Source organism: Cheilinus undulatus, linkage group 21 (genome assembly GCF_018320785.1).
Source record: "Cheilinus undulatus linkage group 21, ASM1832078v1, whole genome shotgun sequence".
In the NCBI taxonomy this organism is placed as follows: domain Eukaryota; kingdom Metazoa; phylum Chordata; class Actinopteri; order Labriformes; family Labridae; genus Cheilinus; species Cheilinus undulatus.
The window spans coordinates 15,289,985-15,312,005 of NC_054885.1; the positions used below are offsets into that span (position 1 = coordinate 15,289,985).

Sequence of the window (22,021 nt, forward strand, 5' to 3'; positions counted from 1 at the left end):
GAGCTACTTAGACATACTGGGGACAAAATTGGCAAACAAAATATGCAGATTTTTCCATGGGGTTGCCAAAATAATGAAAATGTAAGTTCCTCAATTCAGTTCAGTTCAAGTTCAATTTTCAGTGGCATTAATCTGGATTAACTAAGCTCTGCAATTAATGCACAGATTATTTTATTTGAGATTAATTCTGATTGAGATTAACTCTGCTGAGTGGTTTCTGGATTGGTCCTAGAAGATCTGGGTCTTCAAAAGGTCATGCTGTAAAATTTGGGGGTCTTTAGATCTTTAAAGAAAATCTGAAAAAAAAGGGAAAAAAGAAAGAAAAAGAAATAAAGCTTCTAGGCCTGTACAAGATTGAAATTTTTAATGGTGCCCGATGCCAGAATTTCTTAAGTTAATTGCAAGTAATCACACTCTTTTTTTAAAATCCCATTTTAAAATTCCACTATTTTTCCTTTAAAACTGTTTTTGTGTGATTTTGTATTTTCCTACTGTCTTAAACTAGGCATGATTGACTTCCTGTTTAGATACAGACAAACTTTTATTGGTAGATAAAAGGTTTTAACTTGAACCTCACTGGAAAAAGGAACTTGTTATGGATTGAAAATGAAACACAAAAACATTGAAAAGGTACAGATTTTTTTTTACTTGTCTGCTGAGCCGTCTATAAACATTTTTCAACAACAGGAGCAGCAGTGGACTTATTTTACATCAGTGTGACTGCAGGGAGAGGCTGGCACGGCTTAACTAAAGTGTATTGGAAGGGACAATAAAACATGAGATTGATCATGATTTAAAAAAATTGTGTATTAACTGTGGACCTCGCTTAATCATGACTAACTTGACTAATCTTGGCAGCCCTAAGGGCTTCTCAAAACTGTGCTAATTTTGAAATTACTTGGCTTCAATGACATTTAGAGCTCTCTTCAATTTTAACTTTTCCTCATTAAGAGCCTCAAAATGTGTTTACTGGAACTATCTGAGAAGATTTTAAGGGTGAAAACTTAACATAGTGGCATTGGTTTAATATTAAAAAGGTTTAACAAGGAACAGATTAACAAGGAATTTAAAAGACAGAGCATTTGTTAAATCCACAACACTTCAGCCAAGTGAACACACCATTAACGTCTGGCTGCAGTCCTGCTTTATCACCCCTACAACAGTGTAATTTACAGTTATGAACACCTCCCTTCTCCCACTCAGCCCCCCCCTGAAATAAAAGGGGATTACTCTGCAGCCTGATGGCAGCACACATTCCCAGAGAACAGAAAAGGAACAGCTGAGCGTGACCAAAATAGCTAAATAAACTTGGCGGTCTGTCAATGTGGCGGGCCTCAGAGTGGAATCCTCTTCTTAATTAGTGTTTTCATGTTTTTATATCCAAATTTACCTCAGAGATAATCCGTTTTCATTTCATTGACATCTTCGTTAATCCTATCGGTGGAATTTATTTTTGCCCCTCCGGTATCGGTTCTCTGATCAGGACTGTTTGTGTTTCCATTCACTCAGATGTCCAAAGAAGAGTCCCGTCTTTGCTCTCTGGCCATGTTAATGTGGATAAGACAGACGCTTGTTTGTCTACACAGCGTTGGTGACAGTCAGGCCTGACCCAAGCTGTCAGTCCTCCACTTGACCTTTCACTTGGGCCACTTATTTATCACCACCTTGTTACAGGAGAAAGGTGTCTTAGCGTTTGCTCTGACTAGAATCTCTACTGTTTTAAGTAGTTTGGGAAAATATTTATTGGCTCTGCTGGCACAGTTTGAACCAAAACACCTCAAATATAATCTTAAGAATATCCCTTTGAACCAGCAACCATCCTGCAGATTTTGGACAGATGGGAGTAAGGTGAATTTTGATGTTTTCTACTATCTCAGGTCCAAATTGCATTTTTTTAAATTGGGTCGCCATTTGTAATCAAAGGTACACTATTAGACCAAACAATGAAAGGTTGTTAAAAAATGATCTGTGCTGACTTAAAAATCTAAATAGATATTTCAGCTCTATTTTTCTAAGTCAATACAACACATTTTTAGTTTTAAGTAGCCAGTGCTCAATCACTTTGAGTGTTTTTTGTCATGAATCTGCACTTTTCCCAGAATGCCTTTTGCCATTTGACACTTGCACCATGAGTGAAGTTACCCACTCAGTTAGACAACTCCCACCTGTGGGAGCCATCTTCAACATTACAAAGATGATGTGAAAGACAAAGCCATATGGACATCATAGGGACAAGCCCCCACAATAAATCTTGAAGTTAAAATAATGATTGCAATAAAATAATATATCTTTTTAAGAGAAAAAATGAGAAATAGGAGCTCTTTCTCTAAAAACCTTGCATATTTCATCTTTTGCTCTTAGAACCTGGACTTTGGGTGGGAAATATCCACTCATTTCTAGATTTATGAGTCACCATTCCTTAGTAATGAAAATGAGCTGTCACATGTCAGACGTTTCACAGGTGTGTCAGCTGTTGCTGTTTGCTGACGGTCTGTCACGGTTGTAAAATAACAAAATGCTCTCATCACAATGTGTTTACACGCTGCTATCCCGAGGAAGTGCTTCCATGTGTTTCCAGATGTGTTTGTACATTTCTGGGGGCCTTTGCTGTAACGTGAGACATTTTGGCACGCTCCTCTGGAGCCATCCATCACTTTTAAGGTGATCGGTATGTCTGTCTGTAGGCAGGGGAATGTCAAGAAGCTGCTGGGATGTTTTTCTCAGCGGAAGACAGTCGTAAAGAAGAGCTGTGACAGGAGAGATGTCACCGCTTTTATTGTGTTTGGTTTTCTGCCGGCCTCAGGTAGCTCTGTTTTGTTGTGAAGTCTATTCAGGATTGTGTTACATTAATTGTCATTCAGTAGATTCTAATTTGAGATGCCACTTTTTTTTTAACTTTTGCACTCTGGAGGGATTAAACATGGGGGAGATACGGCAGCTGAGAGAACAAATCATTTAAAACCCACTAACACTTAATTTTTTTCTCCAAAGCTGTGGTGTAATTAACACAGACAATGAGATTGAAAGGACTTAACAGACACGTTGTAATGAGCTGCATTCATGACTAAATGACTCCATTAAACGCTGATAGTTTCTCCAAATACTATCAGTTTTAACAGCAGCTAAATTTTTATACTCTTGATACTTTCATAGATTAGTGAGGTATTTCTGACAAAATAATTCTGCTGATATAACATTCTTTCATTCAGAGTTCACAAAGGCCTAGACTCCTCAAAATTACAAACAGCTCCCTCTGCTGGAAATATCCTGCAACTACAGCCATGTAGTTCATACCTTTGTGCTCCTGTCAAGGCTTTTTTGGTAGCATAACAGCAGGAGTGGAAACTGGCTACATTTACTCAAATTACTGTTACTGAGTAGCTTTTTGAGCACCTTTTCATTTTTGTGAGTATTTTTTAAAATCAGCAATTTTACTTTAACATAAGTACATGCACATGTGAGGACATTTTTCTGTTTTAATTGTCCAGAACGTCTGTTGAAGTTTGAGTAATTTGCTTGACATTTTTAGATAAATTGCTATGAAATTTTCAGGGAAATTTAAGGATTTTTGGGTTTTTTTCGTTTTGTACTTCGGGAAGTTTTCAAGTATTTGAAAAAATTTGGGGATATTTTTGTATATTCAAGAGTTGCATTAAAAGTTTTTTGAGAAATTTTGCTTTAAATTTTTTGACACTTTAATAGGAATGTGGGACATTATTTGTAAATTTTCGGAAATTTCTTTGTAAATGTCAGAATTTGTTTGGATGTTTATGGGAATGTTCTGGCTATTATCACGTTCTGCTGTTAAACTTACTTCTCCATGCGACTGTTAAACACCTTTTTGTTACTGTTTTCACCCATTTCTGACACTTTATTCCATTTTTGCAGCTTTTTGCCATCTTTTTCTCCCACCCATTTTTGCCTTGCTTAGCCCATTTTTGACAGTGTTATCTCATGTTTGTATCTTTTATCTAATTTTTGCCACTTTCTGCCAGTTTTGCTACTTTTTAACCGTTTTTCACCATTTTTTCACGCCCATTTTTTACTTTCTCAGCCCTTTCACCTCATTACAAACACAGAGGCATCTGCACTTGGTCATTCTTGAACAAAAGAGCTCAAACAAATTAAATCATCCAACAGAACTATTAGTAGAACTAAAAATCTTTACTAACTTCCAGACTGTGATATTATTTAAAAAAAAAGACAAAAATGATCATTCCCTTCAAGAGGTATTAATTTGTCCAAAATCAACACAAACTTAAAGTTTCTCTCTGAAATATCAACAAAATCATGTCTTTGATTCCTTTGCTAAGTTGGAAATGACTGGGATGCAGCCTGGTAAATCTCATGGTCTGGAGGAGAATCTAAAATAAAGCTCTGTACCTTTTTATTGTGTATTTAAACAAATTGAATACAAAACATCTACGTTATCAGCTGTATTTTATTGTCCATGCAGTCAAAAATAAATAATAATACTTTATGTGTAAAGCTGCATCATACAGTCCATATTTGAGTGATTCTCAACTGGTCTAGTCTCAGGACCAGCCACCAAGTCCTTAATGAGAAATCACAACCCTTATGTCTTTTTTTAGACAGTTTGCAAATGTTGCAGTTTGGACCTCAGATGGAAAGAAACATGTCCCATGTTATTTTGTTGTTTGCCTGACCGTTGACTAATTTATCTTTTCAGATAATAAAGCTGGTTTTCTAATGATGCTAAATCATTTTTGACAAACAACCAAAATGTACATGCAATCATGGAAAATAAAGTAAAATAAAAAAGTGTACATGCATGTCCACTAATGGACTTTTTCCCCATCATTTAAAATCAGGGGTGGGAAATGTACACAACTGTATTCAAGTGAAAGTACAGTTACTCTGTTTAAAATGTGCTTAAGCAAAAGTGCTGGTCTATAAATCTACTCAAGTAAAAGTTTGTAATTTAAAGTTTACTTTTAGTACTGAGTATCTGGTGAGGAGCTGGATGGCAAAATATGATTTTTCTTTATTGACAAGAACAAAAGAATAGATCTCCAGCCACGTTGTTCAGATCAACCACACCTCTATTATAAAGTAAAATAAACTGCAAAATTGACAATGTTAATTTAACACATATAGAGTTCAATTTAACACATTAAAAGTGTAACGCTGGAAAATCTGTGTCGAGGTGGGTCTCCTCTGGCAAGAACCAGAGAGTCAACTGTCAACCCTAACTCAGTGGATAACTTCACTCAGTTTTTACTGTGTACAACAACATTTCTGGGATGTAATGTGGAATCATTCTCTCTTTGTGTCCCTGTGTCAACAGAGGTGGAGAAAGTATAAGAGTACTGTACTCAAGTAAAGGTACGGCCACTCTGGTAAAAGTATTAATTTCAAAATGTACTCAGAGAAGTACAAGTACCACTCAGTTCAAGTAATTTGAGTAAATGTAATTAGTTACTTTCCACCACTGTTTAAAACTTAATCAGCAAAATCTCCCAGACTGAGTCTGGCTTTATGGGGTGCTTTATAATTTTATTAAATTATTTATATCACTATCATTGTTCTAGTCTTATTTTGAATTCACATTTTAATGTCTATTGTAGAGTTTTTAGTGCCCATATGTATTTATCGTTGTGACTGTTAATTATTTATATCACATTTTTGACACTTAATCATTTTAGATTTCTTTTAGTATTTTTTTTATCATTGATCTATTAAATGTATAGGTTTTTATCATGTTCTAGTTTTTATCAATTCATAAATGTATTTCTTCACAGTTTCTTTTTTAATAATTGAATGGTATTATATAAACTTCATATTGGTGTCATGTAGATTAATAATCCTTTTAAAATTCTACCTTTTTGCAAATCATTTTTTCTCTCTCCTGTAAAACAATCTGAATTGCAACTGAATTTTTCCCAAAGGCGCTAGATAGATTTTCCAGGCATACATTTGACCCACCAACCCACTGAATTCAGTGTTGTGTCACACTTTTGAGGCTTGACCCACCAGTTGAGAACCACTGTTTTATAATACATAGCTGAGATTGATAATTGCACATGTGAATACACAACTGCACTGGAACTGTGTTCATGTCAATGCAAAGCAAGTGCATAGGATTCAATTTAAAAGGTCCTGTGAGAATTTTTTTTTGAATGAAATAAGTACTGGCTCCTCTAAACAACCTGCAAAAGCAAAAAAGACCATCAGTTACATGGTTTTTATTGATTTCTATGTGTTGTTATTCATTTATCTTGGTGCCAGATGCAACAATTTAGCTGCAAAACAGCCTGTTCTTTTGTGGCTAAAATGTGCTTTTTTTAAAGAAACACAACAGATACGTGCATGATATTGTCAGCTGAAAGATAAGAGGTACTACTTTGTCCCAGTATAAACCTTAAAATTCCTCACAGGAGCTTTAAGATGAAAAAAGCAAATGCAAACATTCTTACCTAATACTGTTCAATATTTCCTTTCATGCCACATATGAAATTTTAGTTTCACTGAGACACATTTGTGCATTGAAATTAAATGAGTAAACAAGAAAAAGCAAGGAAAACTTGACTTCTTGGAAGACATTTTGCAAGAGAAAGTGCACATAAATAAATAAATTATGGCTTGATTCCATTTAGCTGCTTTAGTCTCAGGGTTTTGTGCATGCCACCTCTCTTAAACATCATCACAGCTTACTTGGACAAATGATTAAATTAAGATAAATTATGCATTGATCTTATTTGTAGTTACATTCATTAAAGGCTGTGAAAAGGCCATACAGAGTACTGTTTCATGTCTAAAAGGTAGATTTACATCCTATCCCATCCCATGGACACTTTAAGGCCACCTTGGCTCAGGAAATTACAGCTCTCTGATTCAGAAACACATTTGAAACATTTAGCACATTTACAGATAAGTAGGTGTGAATATGTTCTCATAGTGACTGAATAATTAGAAAGACGTCAGGTTCAGTTCCTTTTTAACTCACATGAACCGCTTCTTCACACTTCCTCTTTAACTGTCTCTGTACTGCCTTTTGTTTTTTTTCCTTTACCCCAGGTCGATGAGATCTCCATCCCTGCGCTCCTCTTCTGCTCGTCGACTCCTCAGCCACTCCTCCCTTGCTCTCTTCACCTCCTGCCCGTAATAATCATGAAGCCTGCTGAAGTCCTCAAGAGGGTCGAAGCCCACCAAAGGCCATTCCCCGTACAAAGGTGCCGGCCCGTTGATTGGTGTGACGTGTGCGTTTCTTCTGTGCCAAAGTTTAGGGGACTTTCTAGCGACCACTTTAGAAGGTCCTGAAGAAGCATTCAAAACAGTGCCAGCACTGAAGCTTCTGCTTTCTCTGACCACCGCTGTCGAGCCCTGTGCAGGGAGGAACAACTGGGACTGTTTAAGTCCGCTGATGGAGGAGCTGTGGTGGGATTCACCAGAGATGTGTGTCTGTTTAGCCTCTGTGGGTAGAAAACAAGAAAACAACACAATCTTAGCTTAATCATCCTCACAGGTGGTTATAACATTAGACAAATGGCTTTGGGCTTTAAGGGACATCAAATCTGAAACACACATTTACTTTTTTATTATTAGGATGTATAATTTAAGTTTAAATTCAGAGACCAGAAAGCATAAAATAGCATCAAAATAGAGCCAGATCAACTAAAACCCTGGGGACTGGGAACCCAGCAAAGATCAAACCAATCAAAAAGCTCCAGAACTCCTTCATATCACAGCATATGAGTTTGCTAATCCATATAGCGTTTGTTTTGTTGGACTTGTATGAGCATCCATGCCCTTCAGGAGGTCATGTAGGGAATATTTTGGTAGTATGGCGTTCCATACTAGCCATTAGTTCCCTGTAAGATCAAAGAGAGCTGTGTGTGCATCCTTGGCATGGTTCTGGTGTGTGCATTGTCATGCACTGTCTGTGATTTTCATGGACAGGAGCTCAGAGGATTTCCAGCCAAGTGTGAAGCGATTGGGGTCAGAGTTAGAACCTCCAAGACCGAGACCAAGGATCTCTCCCGGAAAATGAAGGCTTGCCCCCTGGGGGTGGGAAGTGAGTCTTTTTCTCAAGAGGAGGGGCTCAAGTATCTCTGAGTCTTGTTCACAGTTAGAGCAAAATGAAGATATTTTTTAGATAGATTAGAGCAGCATTAATATAGTATAACAGACTCAGCTGAGCTGAAAGGCAAAGCTTTCAATTAATCATTCCATCTACATCCAAACCCTCCCCTGTTGTCATGTGCTTTTGGCAGTAACTGTAGAATGAGTTTGATCAGGCTGTTTCTGCAACATGCAATTTTTTAACGATTATAGTCTTTTTACCTCTGTAGCTTCAGTATTGATTAAAATCTGTTTCATAATTTACTATACACTCCTCAAAAGAGCTTGAACTAATCAATAAAGACACACCAAAGCCTCATAACCCTCAGTGTTTATTAACAGTAACATATCTCACCTTCATACTGCCCCTGCAGGTCTCTCAGCAGCAGCGAGAGGTAACAGTGACTGGCCGAGAGCAAAGCTTTCACCCAGCTCTCCACAGTCTGATGATCCCCTGCAGAAAATCTGTAGGTTCTCAGACCGGGCCCTTCAAACACCAGGGAAAAGGCAAACTGTCCCTCAGACTCTGAGCGCCTCACTGAGCACCCCTCCAGGACGATGACTCCCAGAAGGTGTCTGTCAGCCGGCCGCTCCTGATAGAAAAGCAGGTTAGCCTTCAGCACAAACCAGCGCCGGTGGTAGGTCGCAGTTCTCTCTTTCTATGGGAAAACACGTCAAAGAAAAGCAGGATTAATATGAAATATGTGTATGCAGATGTTATTTGATGTAGTGTATCTCTATCCAAACCTTTTTATAGAGGTAGCCCTCTTTATCTACAGGAGAGGTGCATGAGAGGTAATGTGTCAAAATCTTCTCATGGAGCTTCATCCCAACACCTACAGAGGAGAAAAGGCTTTTAGAAACATGTATTTAAAAAAGGCTCACCTGGCAAACCAATGACCAGACCTGTCTGAGATTAATATCTGTGATGTAAACTGACAGGAGAGACAGAACGATTGAAAACTTTAATTGAACAACTAAAGATTAAAAGTTTGTTTAATTGGAATCGTATCTACATAACAATTTCGAACACAGTGTAAAATTCAAGCTAATTATCGGCTACCTTTAGGGCAGGTGTTCTCAACCTTCTCAGCCTGCGACCTCCAAAATAAAAGTGCCAGGGACTGGGGACCTCACTGTACTGGAAGATGGTTGAAGCCAGCCATGCACAACTAAGAATATCATAAGTGTGTGTGTGTGTGTGGGGGGGGGTCTCTTAAAAATGTAAATCCCTTTTGTTAAAACAAAAAGATTAAAATAGGTTAGAAATGGCTAAAATTGGTTGATAATGAGAAAAAAATGTGAAAGGGCGGTGAAATGGATTTTAAAGTAGCAGAAATGGGTTATAAGTGGCAAAAATGGGTAAAAGTGGCAAGAATGGAAATAAATAATCATAAAAGGGAGTTCAAAAGAGGCTGAATTGCTTCAAATGGGCAAAAATGGGTGGAAATTTGGTGAAATGGGATGGAAAATCTATATAAATGGCAAAAAAGGGTTAACTGAGGAAGAAAAAATAGGCAGATGTTGACAGAAATTGGTTGAACTACCAAAATTGGGCACATCAAATGGTGAAATGTGGTCAAAATGGGAAAACATTGGGTGTAAAAAGGGTTTAATAGTGGCAGTAATGGGTCAACAGAGGCAACATTAAGCTTAAGTGGCAAAAATTGGTTAAGAAGTTGCAAAAACAGGCAGAAAAAAGTGGTGGAAAGAGTTTAAAACTGACCAAAATAGGTTTTAAATGACAAAAATGTGCTAAAATTGGTGGTTAAAAAATGTGACAAAATTGGCGTAAAGTGGCAACAGGGTAATTTTAAAAATATATATAACTTATACTGGAGGTACCCTATTGAACTTTAGCTGTGCAAAATAAACTTTTTTTAAAATTAAACTGTCAAATTTTTCCTTAAGTAAAACAAACTAAAAATGTTTTTTTCACTTGATAGCCATACTTTTACCTGCATCAGGTATACCTAAACACATTCAGTTATTGTTTTGATCTGTTTTAATCAAAATCAATGAGGAAAATATTAACCACTGTAAGATAGATAGATAGATAGATAGATAGATAGATAGATAGATAGATAGATAGATAGATGTTGTTTTAGTTGCTGTATTTTGCCTCAGACAATAGTGACAGAATAGAAAACAGTGACTCAGACTTACCTCTGCCGATGCTGAATGCCCCACAGGGTCACTTCACTCTCCCACACAGTCTTTTCATTATTTACATTAACAGTCAGATTTTTCTTCTTCTCTTTATCGTTCCTAAACGTAAAGACAGTTGTTCTCCATCACTTCGTTACATCCAAAACCAGACAATGTTTGAATCTATAGTTTCAGGTTACTAACACTGGTTCTCCCACGGGTACAAGAGGACGAGTGTTGAAATATAAATAACTCGACCCACTTCCTGGTAACAAAATACTGACACATTATATTCTCTCTCCCTTACGCTCAAGTCTACCCTACGCGGCTAGATCGACCAGCAGTGGAAAGTGTCTAACCTGCCTGAGGAGAGCTGCTACCTGGAAGTGAGATGCTGGATGTTGAAGTGGAGGTTGATGCATTTGCCTCAGCTTTCTCACTTCTGCTTCTGTGTTACTTTTTAAAAATGTAGGTATTTTTTGTCTCAGTCTAATCTGTAGATATAATGCCTTTAGGTAGATTAGGTTTGCAGCTTTTTTCAGTGAAAATAAGTCATGATGTGTGGGGTATTTAAGAATATTTTCTCTGTCTGTTTTAACATACATAACTCTCTATGATGTGAAGACAAATAAATATAACCTCCTCAGTATGCAATTCCTTTGATGTTGCACTATTTTTGACTGGCATTTATCCTCTGAATCCCTGTGGACCTTTAAGAATTTCAACTCAAGAAGAGTTTGAGCTGAACAGATTGACAGGGCTTCATATAATGTGAGGCCAGTACACTGTCTTCAGTTTGGATCAAACTTAATAATGCCAAGAGTTTCACTTTAAACATTCCTCTTCTTTTCCTGAGCCTACCACAGCAGGCAGTTTTACCACTAGGCAAAGGTAGGCAATTGTCTGGGGCCTGGCGCTCCAAGGGGCCTCAAGATAAAATTGTTATAGATGTGTATCAATAATGAGGTATACAGTATGTCTAAATTTACTTCCTGTAATAAATGTCTGTATTTGGAATGTAACTGGAGGTCAAAAAATGAAAAAAGTGCATCAAAATATAGGTTGATTACCAAAAAAAGTCTCTGAGCAGGACCTGAGGCCCCAAACAGAAAGGTCCTACCAACCCCCCAAAAGCCACTTATCAAGCAAATGAAAGAGAGTTACATCTCTAAATAAATAATAATTTATGATTTTTAGCAAAAGAATGAACAATGAACACATACATGTTTTATAAGTGACACCTTGCCAAGAGATTTGTGAAACTACAACCTAAAATGCCAAACATTTGGGCCCTGTGTAAGAAGTAATCATAAACAGAATGCAGTGACTGTCAAATTTCATAACAATAAAACAAGAACAACATATCAGCTGTTGAAACTGAGACATTTTACCATTTCATGAAAATTATTTTATCATTTTGAATTTGATGGCAGCAAAACATATCTAAAAATAGTAGAGACAGTGCTACAAAAGGCTGGAAAAGTAAGTGGTAAGGATGAAATAGCTGGAGGGAGCATTTCTCAAGTAATTTGATTATTTGGTAACATGACTGGGTATAAAAGGAGCATTTTAGAGTGGCTGGGTCCCTTAGAAGTAAAGATGGGCAGAGGCTCACGAATCTGCAAAAACTGTAAAAACTGAGGAACAATTTCAGAAAAAAAGATGTAAAAAAATTTAATGTAAAATTGTGAAGACTGTTAATATTCTCACCACAGACAGTGTGTAATATCAAAAGATTGAGGGAATCTGGAGAAATGTCTGTGTGCAAAGGATGAGGCCAAAGGTCAATATTGGATGCCTTAGATCTTCAGGCAGCACCGCATATAGCTAAAACAGACATGATTCTGTACTGGAAATCATGGCATGGACTCAGAAACATCTCTGGAAATCACTGTCTGTCATCACAGTTGGCCGTGCCATCCACAAATGCAAGCTAAAGCTGTATCATTCAGAGAAGAAACGCTGCCGTCTTCTCTGGACCAAGCTCATTTAAAAATGGACTGAGGCAAAATGGAAAACTGTTCTGTGGTCAGATTAATAAAATTTGGAATCATTTTTGGAAACCACAGAGGCCATGTCCCGTGGACTAAAAAGGAGAGGGTCCATTCAGCGTGTTTCTAGCACACAGTTCAGAAGCCTGTATCTTTGATGGTATGGGGTTGCATTAGTGCCAATGGCTTAGGCAGCTTACACATCTGGGAAGGCACTATTAATGCTGACAAGTATATAGGTTTTAGAGCAATAAATCTAAATATCTATCACCTTGTTCAGGTAAGGCCCTGCAAATTTCAGCAAGACAATGCTAAACCACATACTGCATCCATCACAACAGCATGGCTTCACAATAGAAGAGTCTGTTGTAGACTATAGAGACTGTTGTTAAAAGAAGAGGGGATGCTACACAATGGTAAACATGGCACTGTTCCTACTTTTTTGAAATGTGCTGCTGCCATCAAATTCAACATGAGCTAATGTTTTCATGAAATGGTGAAATGTTCCAGTTTCAACATCTTATGTGTTGTTCATATTCTATTGAATATAGATGAATGAAATATGGGTTTTTAGAAATTTGACAATCATTGCATTCTGTTATCTGTAAATCATATTTTACACAGCTTACCAACTTTTTTGGAATTGGGGTTATAGTTTACATGATCTAGATAGAAATGTTTATTAGTAGGATTTTGTATATCTTATTTCCGTTTGTCCTACAGTTTTCAGGCTTTGTTGACTGAAATGCTATGATTCCAAATATTTTGTTCACTCTCTATGAATGCTTTTACCTGAATGTAGAAAGGGTATCATACTGGTCTCTGCCTGAGGCCTTCAAATGACTAAAACCGCCCCTGACTATCAAACCGATTTTTTTCATTAACTTATAGCACGATTTCTGACGTAAACCCCGTAAACATTTATTATGTTGGGCTCTCCCTAATACTGTTGGACTCTCCATTTAATGTAATGGGTCATCCTGCCCAGGTGGTGGCGGTAACGCAGCGCGTCATGTTTACCAACCACTGTACACAACATGAAAATGAAGAAGAGCACCAACGAAGAACGTACTCTAACGTCGCTTGAATTACTTTCGTCAGGTTTGGCCACATTTTATGCTTAAATTCACATGTAAAGCAACATTTATGTATATTAACACCAACAGAACACACAGGTTATATCACTTAAGATAACTGAATATTTCCTCTGAGCCTGTGCTAAATGCTTGTTTTGCATGAACTGATGTTGCTAATTATTTTAGCAACGAAGCTAACATGACTCGCTTAAACGCGCGTGTTTTCAACGTCTCAATAATTTGCTCATTGAGCGTGCAAAAGGAGTATGTTACTCACCACGGCTGCGTTTGTGTGGTAAAATATACCCTGTCGTACCTTCCGCAGCACCATGCCGAAGAGGAAAGTAACATTTGAGGACGGGAACGGGGAGTTCGACCTGGATGACGACCTCCCAAACAAAAAGGTAGCACAGTCCTGTTCACGTCATTGCTTAAAAATAAATCACATTATCTAACATTAAAAAATTCACACATAGTGCCACTCAACACGTACCTTACACAGCCCAAAACCCGGACTAATGTAGAAGTTGGCAGGTCAAATAATACCATACACGATACAATATCACCGATGTAGTATAGTGACTCCAGGGAGGACCATTTCTACGAAAACCCTGCAGCTCTGCATAATTAAAATGTCAGTGTATTAGTGGATAAGGAAGTAAATATTCGTGTTTAACCTTTGTGTTGCACCCTTTGAAAAAGAAAGATCGCTTCTTTCCTGTCAACGTTGATGTAAAAATGCAGTAATAGACTTTCCTGTCAAGATATGCGTCTTTTTGCAAGAATATATAGACCGATATAAAGCAACATAGTTGCTATTGCAATGAGGACCAGGAATTAAGTCGCCATTTATAAAGATAATTGTGATACCTCTATAACAGGGGTATTCAGTTAGTATGGATTGGGGCAAGGCCATGAAAAAACTATCCCAAATGAAGGGCCTGATAGACAAAGCATGACATATGTGTAATAATTCTCATAGCTACAATCATCAAGCCTTCACACCTTTCATAGTCTCATCAATTAACATAATTGGGCTTTCATAGTTTCAGTGTCTGTTCATGGCTTTTTCCTTTTGCCTAAAATCTATGCCACTAGTGCCGATACTGACTTTTCTCTTTCTTGTTCTGTACAAGTCTGAAAACGTTGTGACATCTTTGCTTATGGCCCCAAAATCCACCCCCAAAATGTTCTTATGGCAAACACTGTATCCAGATGGACATGTGGTATCAAGTTGGGAGGGGTTGTCTTAGAAAGCCTTCCTTAGTTGTAAGCTTAGCACACCTACAGTGTATGCATTTATTGCAGAGTAAGAATACAGGCCTAAACATTCACTGTTAAACTGTCCTATGATTCAAATTGATGTTTTTAAGTCAAAAAAGACATTTTGTCTGGCTTACTGGTTTGCATGCTAGCACAACCGTGACTACTGGTGACAACCATTGAGATGGTTGAGAGGAAAAGTACAGGGATAACTGTGACATCATGAAGGGGTACAAACAAACTGCAGACAAGTTTGACAGAAGATAGATCATAGAAATATAAGAAACACCTGTTTAAATTAAATAAAAACTTGTGTGGATTTTTTTAAGCATCAGTAGTCTGCTCAGTGGGTAATAAATTGACCTTGAGGGCCTGACCTGGCCCCGGGGACTACAATTGAATAGCTGGTTCTGTAACTTTCTACCCTGTGAAATAATGTAACTTTTGTGAAATTTGTTGTTTGTGTTTAGTTGCAGAGATGCATGATATACCAAACCCATTCCAATTGATAACAAGACAGATGCACAGCTTTTCTTTCGATACAAGGTCTCTCCTGTACCAGAATTAGCATTTTTACCCGCGCCGATGAAATCAGCAGGTTGTTATGTAAAGGGTTCTGTATCTTTGTTTGCTCGTTTCTTTTTTTGTTCGTATGTGTACAAGATAACTCAAGAACAGAAAATCAGATCTTCACCAAACTTTCAGGGAATGTTGGGATAGTGACAGGGAAGAATCGATTAGATTTTGGTGGTGATTCGCACACCTGTTCAGTTTTTGTCGGACTTCGAAATTTTGAACACCATAGTAATCAATGGGAGCATGAGTTCCTCGGTGGCACTGCTTAGGCGTGCCATTCTAGTATTTTAATGTTTCCCAATTTTATGGAGCTTATACTTTCAAATTAAAACTGATTCTCCTAAATAAACAACAGATTTGCATGGTGGGTCCATGGTAGAGTGCTTGAAATAAAAACAACATATTCTCCTCAAATGCAAAAACTTAATAAGCTGTTGTTCAGATTCAATACCCAGTTCTGACTGGGTGTGTGATGGCCATGTAACAGCTGCATCATGGCTCAGTTATAATTTCGATTTGGATGCTAAGTCTGCCAGTGTGAGCACCACTCCTCATGTGCCTAATTGGCGCCTCTCATGTTTTGAAAATCCAGAGCTGTGGTTTCAACCTTTTTATTTGAAAACAGAAATCACCAGCAACATTTGTAGATCAGAGAACAACTTTATTCGTTCAACACATTTCGGCTTGGAGACTTCATCAAGGTCATGAAGACTTCATCCTCCATGCACCTTTGCGGTTGGTGAAGTTGTGCCCAAATTATCTACTTCAACCTCTTTTGCCCACACCTAAGATCAAGCCAAAATCTCAAGGCCCAATAAAAACCAGCCTCTTAAAACAAGTAAGAGTAACTTAAGTAGTTGTATAGTTGTAGTAATAATGAATGGTTGTACAAATTCCCATGGCACACCAAGACTTGTTGCCCCAGCATTTGAGACCATTTCACCTTTTCAAAGTTAAGAACTGGATATGCATTTATGAGGGGAAACTTGTATCGTTTGTACAGAATCTCTTTTGGCACTATCATCTGATGATACTGAACCCAAGGAGATGATATTTTGTGTCCCTAATTAGCTGTATATTTAGTTAACTATTTTGAGTAGAATTGTTTGATTATTTTTCTGTATTTGGGTAAGAGTTTTGATACTTTCTTGGATAATTATTTAGCCTATTAAGTTGTTGCATACCTAGTAATTTTGTTTAGGTTCTGAAGTCGGGCAACACTACGTGTCCGTTGACAGCCAAGTTGGAAGAAAACCAGCATGCACATCACATTTGTTTATTTATACTGTCAGTTTTTATTTTTTTTTTTTTTACCAGTGCAGGTGGGGCATTAACCATGCCTTGTTTGCTTGATAGTTTTTTTTTTTAAATCAAACATTAGGGCCGCAGAACTTTTGCACAGACAGTGGACTTCTTTTGCCCTCATAAACCACATTCCCATGGTTAATCTGTACCAATTTGTTTATGTTTAATATACTTTTAGCTTTATATGGATCTTTTTCTTCCAGACATATAGCTCTTACATTATTCATGCTATTTTTTCGCATTATCTTTCAAACTAGAGCTTCGAGGCTGTGAGTGGACCAGGCTCCAGGTTTAAAGGCAAGCACTCCTTGGATAGTGACGAAGAAGATGAAGGGGATGACACAAAGAGCAGCAAATATGATATCCTTGCTAGTGATGATGTGGAAGGTATGTTTGTTAATAATTTCAGTTCTAGCGAATATGTGAAAGATGGTCTTGCTCTCTCTAATGTGCCATATGATTTGTTTTTTTTGGTCACATTTGCATCTTCTAAAGAAGTCCCTTAAGCTTTTCTCTGCAATAAATTTTAAATGTGATAAGTAAGCAAACTCTGAACAAAAACTCCCTAAGTCCTAGCAAGATGGTATTTTTCCCAATTAAATGTCTGTGAATATTTCACTATGTTTTCAGGCCAAGAGGGAGCGACAATCGACTTTGACGAGGGAGTTTCTATTACACCGTTCAATCTGGAGGAGGAAATGCAGGAGGGACACTTTGATTCAGAGGGAAACTACTTCATCAAAAAAGAAGAACAAATAAGAGACAACTGGCTCGACAACATAGATTGGGTAATTGCACTTTAAGGACTTAAATTCATGTTTGAGAACTTTTTAAACAGTTTGCATTAACATGTGTTACTTCTCCCAGGTGAGAGTAAAAGAACAGCCTTTCAAACGAAAGAAGAAAGGCCTTGGAGCCAAACGGACCCGCAGAGCTGGTGATGAAGATGAGGCTGAGGAGGAGAAACAGAGAGAAGAGCAGCAGGCAGACTCAGGAGATGAAGAGGAGGAAGAGGAGGAGAAAGAGCCTCCAGTGGACCCGCTGGCATCGTACACCCAGCACCAGCTCACTGAAGCTATGATAGAACTGATGCAACCTGGGGAGACAGTCGCAGCAGCTCTCCGTCGACTTGGAGGCCTTAAAGGACGGAAGAAGGGGAAGCTGAGGGAGGAGAGCGAACCCACAGAGGAGACGAAGAGGGACACAGAGAAGCTCGACAGGCTCACAGCTCTAGCTGACAGATTGGTCGGGTCTGGGATGTTTGAGATCTATCAGCAGACTTATGAAAAACTGGTTTATTTGATGAAGAGCATGAGTAGCAAGCGGCCAGCTGTGGGGCACAAAGAAGGTGGAGATGATGACGATGAAGACGGTGACGAACTTGACATGTTTGCAGATAAATTTGATGAAGCACACAGTGGAAAGTCAGACAAAAAGCAGGAGGAAGAAGAAAATAGAGGTTATTAAGCACTACATGGAAACCTTTCTCTTCAATATCACAAATGACCTCGTTTTGTTTAATCAAGTTTTGTCTCCTTCTCAGTGAGTGATGAGGTGATGTGGGAGTACAGATGGGAAAATGAGGACAATTCAGAAGTTTATGGCCCCTTCACAAGTCAACAGATGCAGGTAATATCTTTCCCCAAAATGTGGTTGAAAACTAGGGTCCTCGTTTATCAACAGATGTTCACAAGTTTGTCTTATGAGTAAAATGCAGGATATGCTTGAGTAGCAGCAGGCTCATGCACCTTCTGAGACATTGAATTTTGAAATAGCTTTGATAAACCATACTGCCTATGGTAACAACACACCCACTGAAATACAATGTTAATGTTACACACCCATTAAAAGCTTTCAGAAACGAAAAGATGTTTAAATCTCAGTGCCAAAATAAAATGTATCATGGAGCAAAAGCAGAAAGCATGCGTTTTAGAGGCAGGGGGAAATCGGCGAAACTATCTGCCTTCCTGTCTCTCAGCACACCTTGGTCATGAAATACTGATAAACTGAAATTATGTGATCATTTAAGAAACCCAGGTGATGAAAGTTCATATAGTCCTATATATATATACTAAATATATAATGTATATACTATATATAGTATTCGCCCCTTTGAATGTTGTACCCTTTAATTGATTTTTTAATCAGTCATGATCTATACAGTTTGGCTTTTTTGACAAAACGTTTCACACAGAAAACCTCTTTGATGCCAAAGTGAAACCAGATATTTTACAATAATGTCAATCAATAAAAATATGTTAGGTAAAATAAGTGATTTCATAAATATTCACCCCCTTTTAAGTGACTGACCTAATTCAACAGAGGTCCAGCAAATTGTTGTTAGTAGTCTCACAATTAATCAATCAATCATTGTTTTTATAGTACCAATTTTTAACCGAAGCTATCTCAAGACTATTTGCAAAGAGGGCAGGTCTAGACCATACTCTCTGTTGGGATCTATAATAGACTAGCATTAATTATTAATATTATAATACAGACTATACCCTATTATAGTAAAGATCAGTGTTAATCACCATGAGTACAGCACTAACGGTATTTAGCCCCATTACAGTGGCGAAATAAACCTTCCCTTTAATGGGCAGGAATGTTGAGCTGACAGCTCAGTTAGTGAAACTGGGATCACCTGAGTGCAGTAAATAAGTCTTAAGTGATTGTAATATAATGACACCTGTGTCTAGATGGTCCAGTCACTGGTTAATTAGTACTCCTGGCTACCATTACATCATGTAGACAATAGAACACTCCAGGCAACTCAGAGAAAATGTTATTGAAAAGTATAAGTCAGGGGATGGATACGAAACAATTTCCAAGGCACTAAACATCCCTCAGAGTTCAGTTAAATGCAGTACTATGGCACATGTGTAAATGTGCCTAGATCAGACAGTCCTGAAAAACTGAGTGACCATGCAAGAAGGAGACCAGTAAGAGAGGCCACCAAGACAGCTATGTTCCATACAGCTGTCTTCACCAGTCAAAGCTTTATGGGAGAGTGGCAGAAAGAAAACCACTGTTGAATAAAACTCATATTAAATCTCAACTTAAGTTTGCCAAAAGGCATGTGGGAGACTCCATGGTCAAGTGGAAGAATGGTCTTTGATCTGATGAGAACAAAATGTTGCTCTCTGGCCATTAGACAAGACGCTATCTTTTTGGGGGGCACCTCATACTGCACATAATCACAAACAAACCATCCCCACTGAGAAGCACGGTGGTGGCAGCATCATGCTGTGGGGATGCTCCTCAGCAGCCAACTCTGGCAGGCTCAAAAAGGTAGAGGGTAAAATGAATACGGCAAAATATAGGACAATCCTGGATGGCAATCTTATTCAGTCTGCAAGAGAACTACAGCTTGGGAGAAGATTTTTTTTCCAGCAAGACAAGGACCCGAAGCATACAGCAAAAGCTACACAGACATTGTTTGAAGGCAACAGGGTGATTGTACTGGAATGGCCGGGTCAAAGCTCAGACCTCAATCCAATAGAGGGTTAGCGGCTTTGAAAAGAAGAATGGAGTAGAATTGCAGTGTCCAGATGTGCAAGCCTGACTGAGACCTGTCCACACAGACTCAGTGCTGTGATTGCAGCCAAAGATGAATCTAACAGATTTTTTTTTCGTTTCTTTTTAAAGAAAATATTGCACTGTTAATGAATCTGAATTATTTTACACCCACTTCAGCTTCAGGTTTTTGCATACCAACATTTTTAGTCTGGATCCAATGCTCTGTTTTGTAAATGAGCTCTCTTTGGGATTAATAATCAAGCAGCAAGACTCTCCCAACTGAACAAGCTGAACCAAACAGATCAGGGTGCTCTGTGTTAGCACTCTCTGCACAGCCAAATCTTTTAATACATAAAGATGAGGCATGGCACTACGTTTCAACTGCCAAAGCTTTCACTTCAGGGTTTTGACATCAGTAAAACTTTTTCATCACAGAAAACTGGAAACATGCATGGATATTGGGATCAAAATGGTTTCTAGTTACATTAAATACTAAAGAGTGATTTTGTTAAACTGCATAAATTGATACCCTTTTTTCTGCTTGTTCCCACAAACTTTATGAGTGAAGCCAAGTGGACGTATACGCTCACTGACCAAAAAACCCTGCCACCTCCTCCCTCTGTCAGAGCTGCTGTCAGGTGTTTACAGGCAGCTGTGTGCTGGGATGGTTTGGAGCAACCATGTTGACAGATCATTTGAATATTAATATTTGAAATACTGACTGTAAATGTGTTGTTTTACCGAGACTTCAGGAGCATCTACACTCGTGCATATTCTGTTCCATATTTTATTCTCATGCAGCCCAATGTATGTATGTATGAATCAGTAAATCTCATTATGTTGTTTCCTGGATTATTTGGCTACCGGCTGCTTCTACCTTTAACCTAAATCTCTCCAGGTGGGTTTTAATCTTCTTATTGTCTGTTTTGCAGGATTGGGTGGATCAAGGCTATTTTAGCAGTGGTGTTTACTGCAGGAGGAAGGACCAGGAGGGAGCTCAGTTCTACAGCTCCAAGAGACTAGACTTTGACCTCTACACATGACTCATGTCAAGCATCAAACGAATCACAACTTACACTCTCAGCAATAAAGTTTTGACCTTTTATCTCTCCATCCAGGGCTGTCAAAGGGTGTTGGATGTTTAGTTTTAACTGGAGCTTTGTTTTCTGTACATTGCTTTTAAATAAAAAAGAACTCATTTATGTGTTGTCGTTGTAAAATATTTTTGCTTTTACTCATTTCAGACTCCCTGAAGAATTTAATAATTTAAATAATTTAACTTTGATCGTTTGGTGTTTGGTTTGGCTTCAACATGATGCCATATGAATGATTGAATGAATGATTTTTCAAGTTGTGCAGGCCAGAGCAATCAGACTAGGTGGCAAGGAAAGTGCCACCACCAGGTTTATGGATGCAGATGTGTCTGCATATAGCATGTCTTTGTACTCAGTCTTTAATTTTATGTGATAAACCTGAGTACTGTTAATTGTTAAAGGTAATACATTTTTAAAATTCAAACACTGCTTTCAAAAATATTAATGTTGAATGTCACACTTTATGATTTTGTTTTTTGTCCTAGGGAGATGGATCATAACATGTAAAAAAGAAAAAAAATGCTAGGATACATCTTCAGAAATTCATTTTTAAAGGAGTGATTCTCAACTAGTGGGTCAGGATCCAAAAAGTGGGTGACAACTGAGTGCCAGGAAAAACTGGCAAAAAGTCTATAGCGTATGGAGGCCCTACACAGACATACATCCATATATTTTATTTAACTTAGCTTTCCCTTGATAAGTAAATATTAGTTGTTTTCATGAGATCTTGACTTATTTACATTATCTTTGGTGAACAAGGCTGGTTTTCACATGATATTTTGTTAATTTCTGGAGATCCAAAGAAAAAGTGATGGTGAAGTGGATGAAAGTTGTCGGAATTTGAGTTATAATTTCTCATGAGGAGGTGGTAGTGGGTCCCACGGCCAGACAAGAATCATTGGTTTAAGTAACCACAGATAGTTTATTTCTTATATTGATGCAATCAATAAAGCAGCATTGTCTCCCT

At 37.9% G+C, this 22,021-nt stretch overlaps 2 protein-coding genes across 3 annotated transcripts; one reads left to right on the forward strand and one right to left on the reverse strand.

Moving 5' to 3' along the window:
* Nucleotides 1-5,416: 5,416 nt before the first annotated feature.
* pheta2 (PH domain containing endocytic trafficking adaptor 2) lies at nt 5,417-13,695 on the reverse strand. Of its 2 annotated transcripts, XM_041817345.1 has the most exons (5): nt 13,575-13,695; nt 10,249-10,350; nt 8,830-8,918; nt 8,438-8,741; nt 5,417-7,433 (listed from the first exon to the last, which is right to left on the reverse strand). In XM_041817345.1, the coding sequence occupies exons 3-5, from the start codon at nt 8,908-8,910 to the stop codon at nt 7,030-7,032; spliced, it is 789 nt and encodes a 262-aa protein (XP_041673279.1). In that variant the 5' UTR covers nt 8,911-8,918; nt 10,249-10,350; nt 13,575-13,695; the 3' UTR covers nt 5,417-7,029. The 2 variants fall into 2 exon arrangements, with proteins under 2 accessions (XP_041673279.1, XP_041673280.1); XM_041817346.1 differs by lacking the exons at nt 10,249-10,350; nt 13,575-13,695 and having other exon boundaries at nt 8,830-9,156.
* On the forward strand, nt 13,225-21,162 carry cd2bp2 (CD2 (cytoplasmic tail) binding protein 2). Its single transcript, XM_041817344.1, has 7 exons — nt 13,225-13,322; nt 13,623-13,701; nt 16,699-16,828; nt 17,072-17,229; nt 17,309-17,900; nt 17,985-18,070; nt 20,893-21,162. The coding sequence occupies exons 2-7, from the start codon at nt 13,627-13,629 to the stop codon at nt 21,001-21,003; spliced, it is 1,152 nt and encodes a 383-aa protein (XP_041673278.1). The 5' UTR covers nt 13,225-13,322; nt 13,623-13,626; the 3' UTR covers nt 21,004-21,162.
* The last annotated feature ends 859 nt before the right edge of the window (nt 21,163-22,021 follow it).

Coding starts and splice junctions, on each gene's coding strand:
- pheta2 (XM_041817345.1), bottom strand. CDS start 8,910: ATGAAGCTCCATGAGAAGATTTTGACACATTACCTCTCATGCACCTCT. Junction 8,742..8,829: donor AGGGCTACCTCTATAAAAAG/GTTTGGATAGAG, acceptor GTTTTCCCATAG/AAAGAGAGAACTGCGACCTA. Junction 7,434..8,437: donor CCTGCAGGGGCAGTATGAAG/GTGAGATATGTT, acceptor TTCTACCCACAG/AGGCTAAACAGACACACATC.
- cd2bp2 (XM_041817344.1), top strand. CDS start 13,627: ATGCCGAAGAGGAAAGTAACATTTGAGGACGGGAACGGGGAGTTCGAC. Junction 13,702..16,698: donor ACGACCTCCCAAACAAAAAG/GTAGCACAGTCC, acceptor CTTTCAAACTAG/AGCTTCGAGGCTGTGAGTGG. Junction 17,901..17,984: donor GGAGGAAGAAGAAAATAGAG/GTTATTAAGCAC, acceptor TCTCCTTCTCAG/TGAGTGATGAGGTGATGTGG.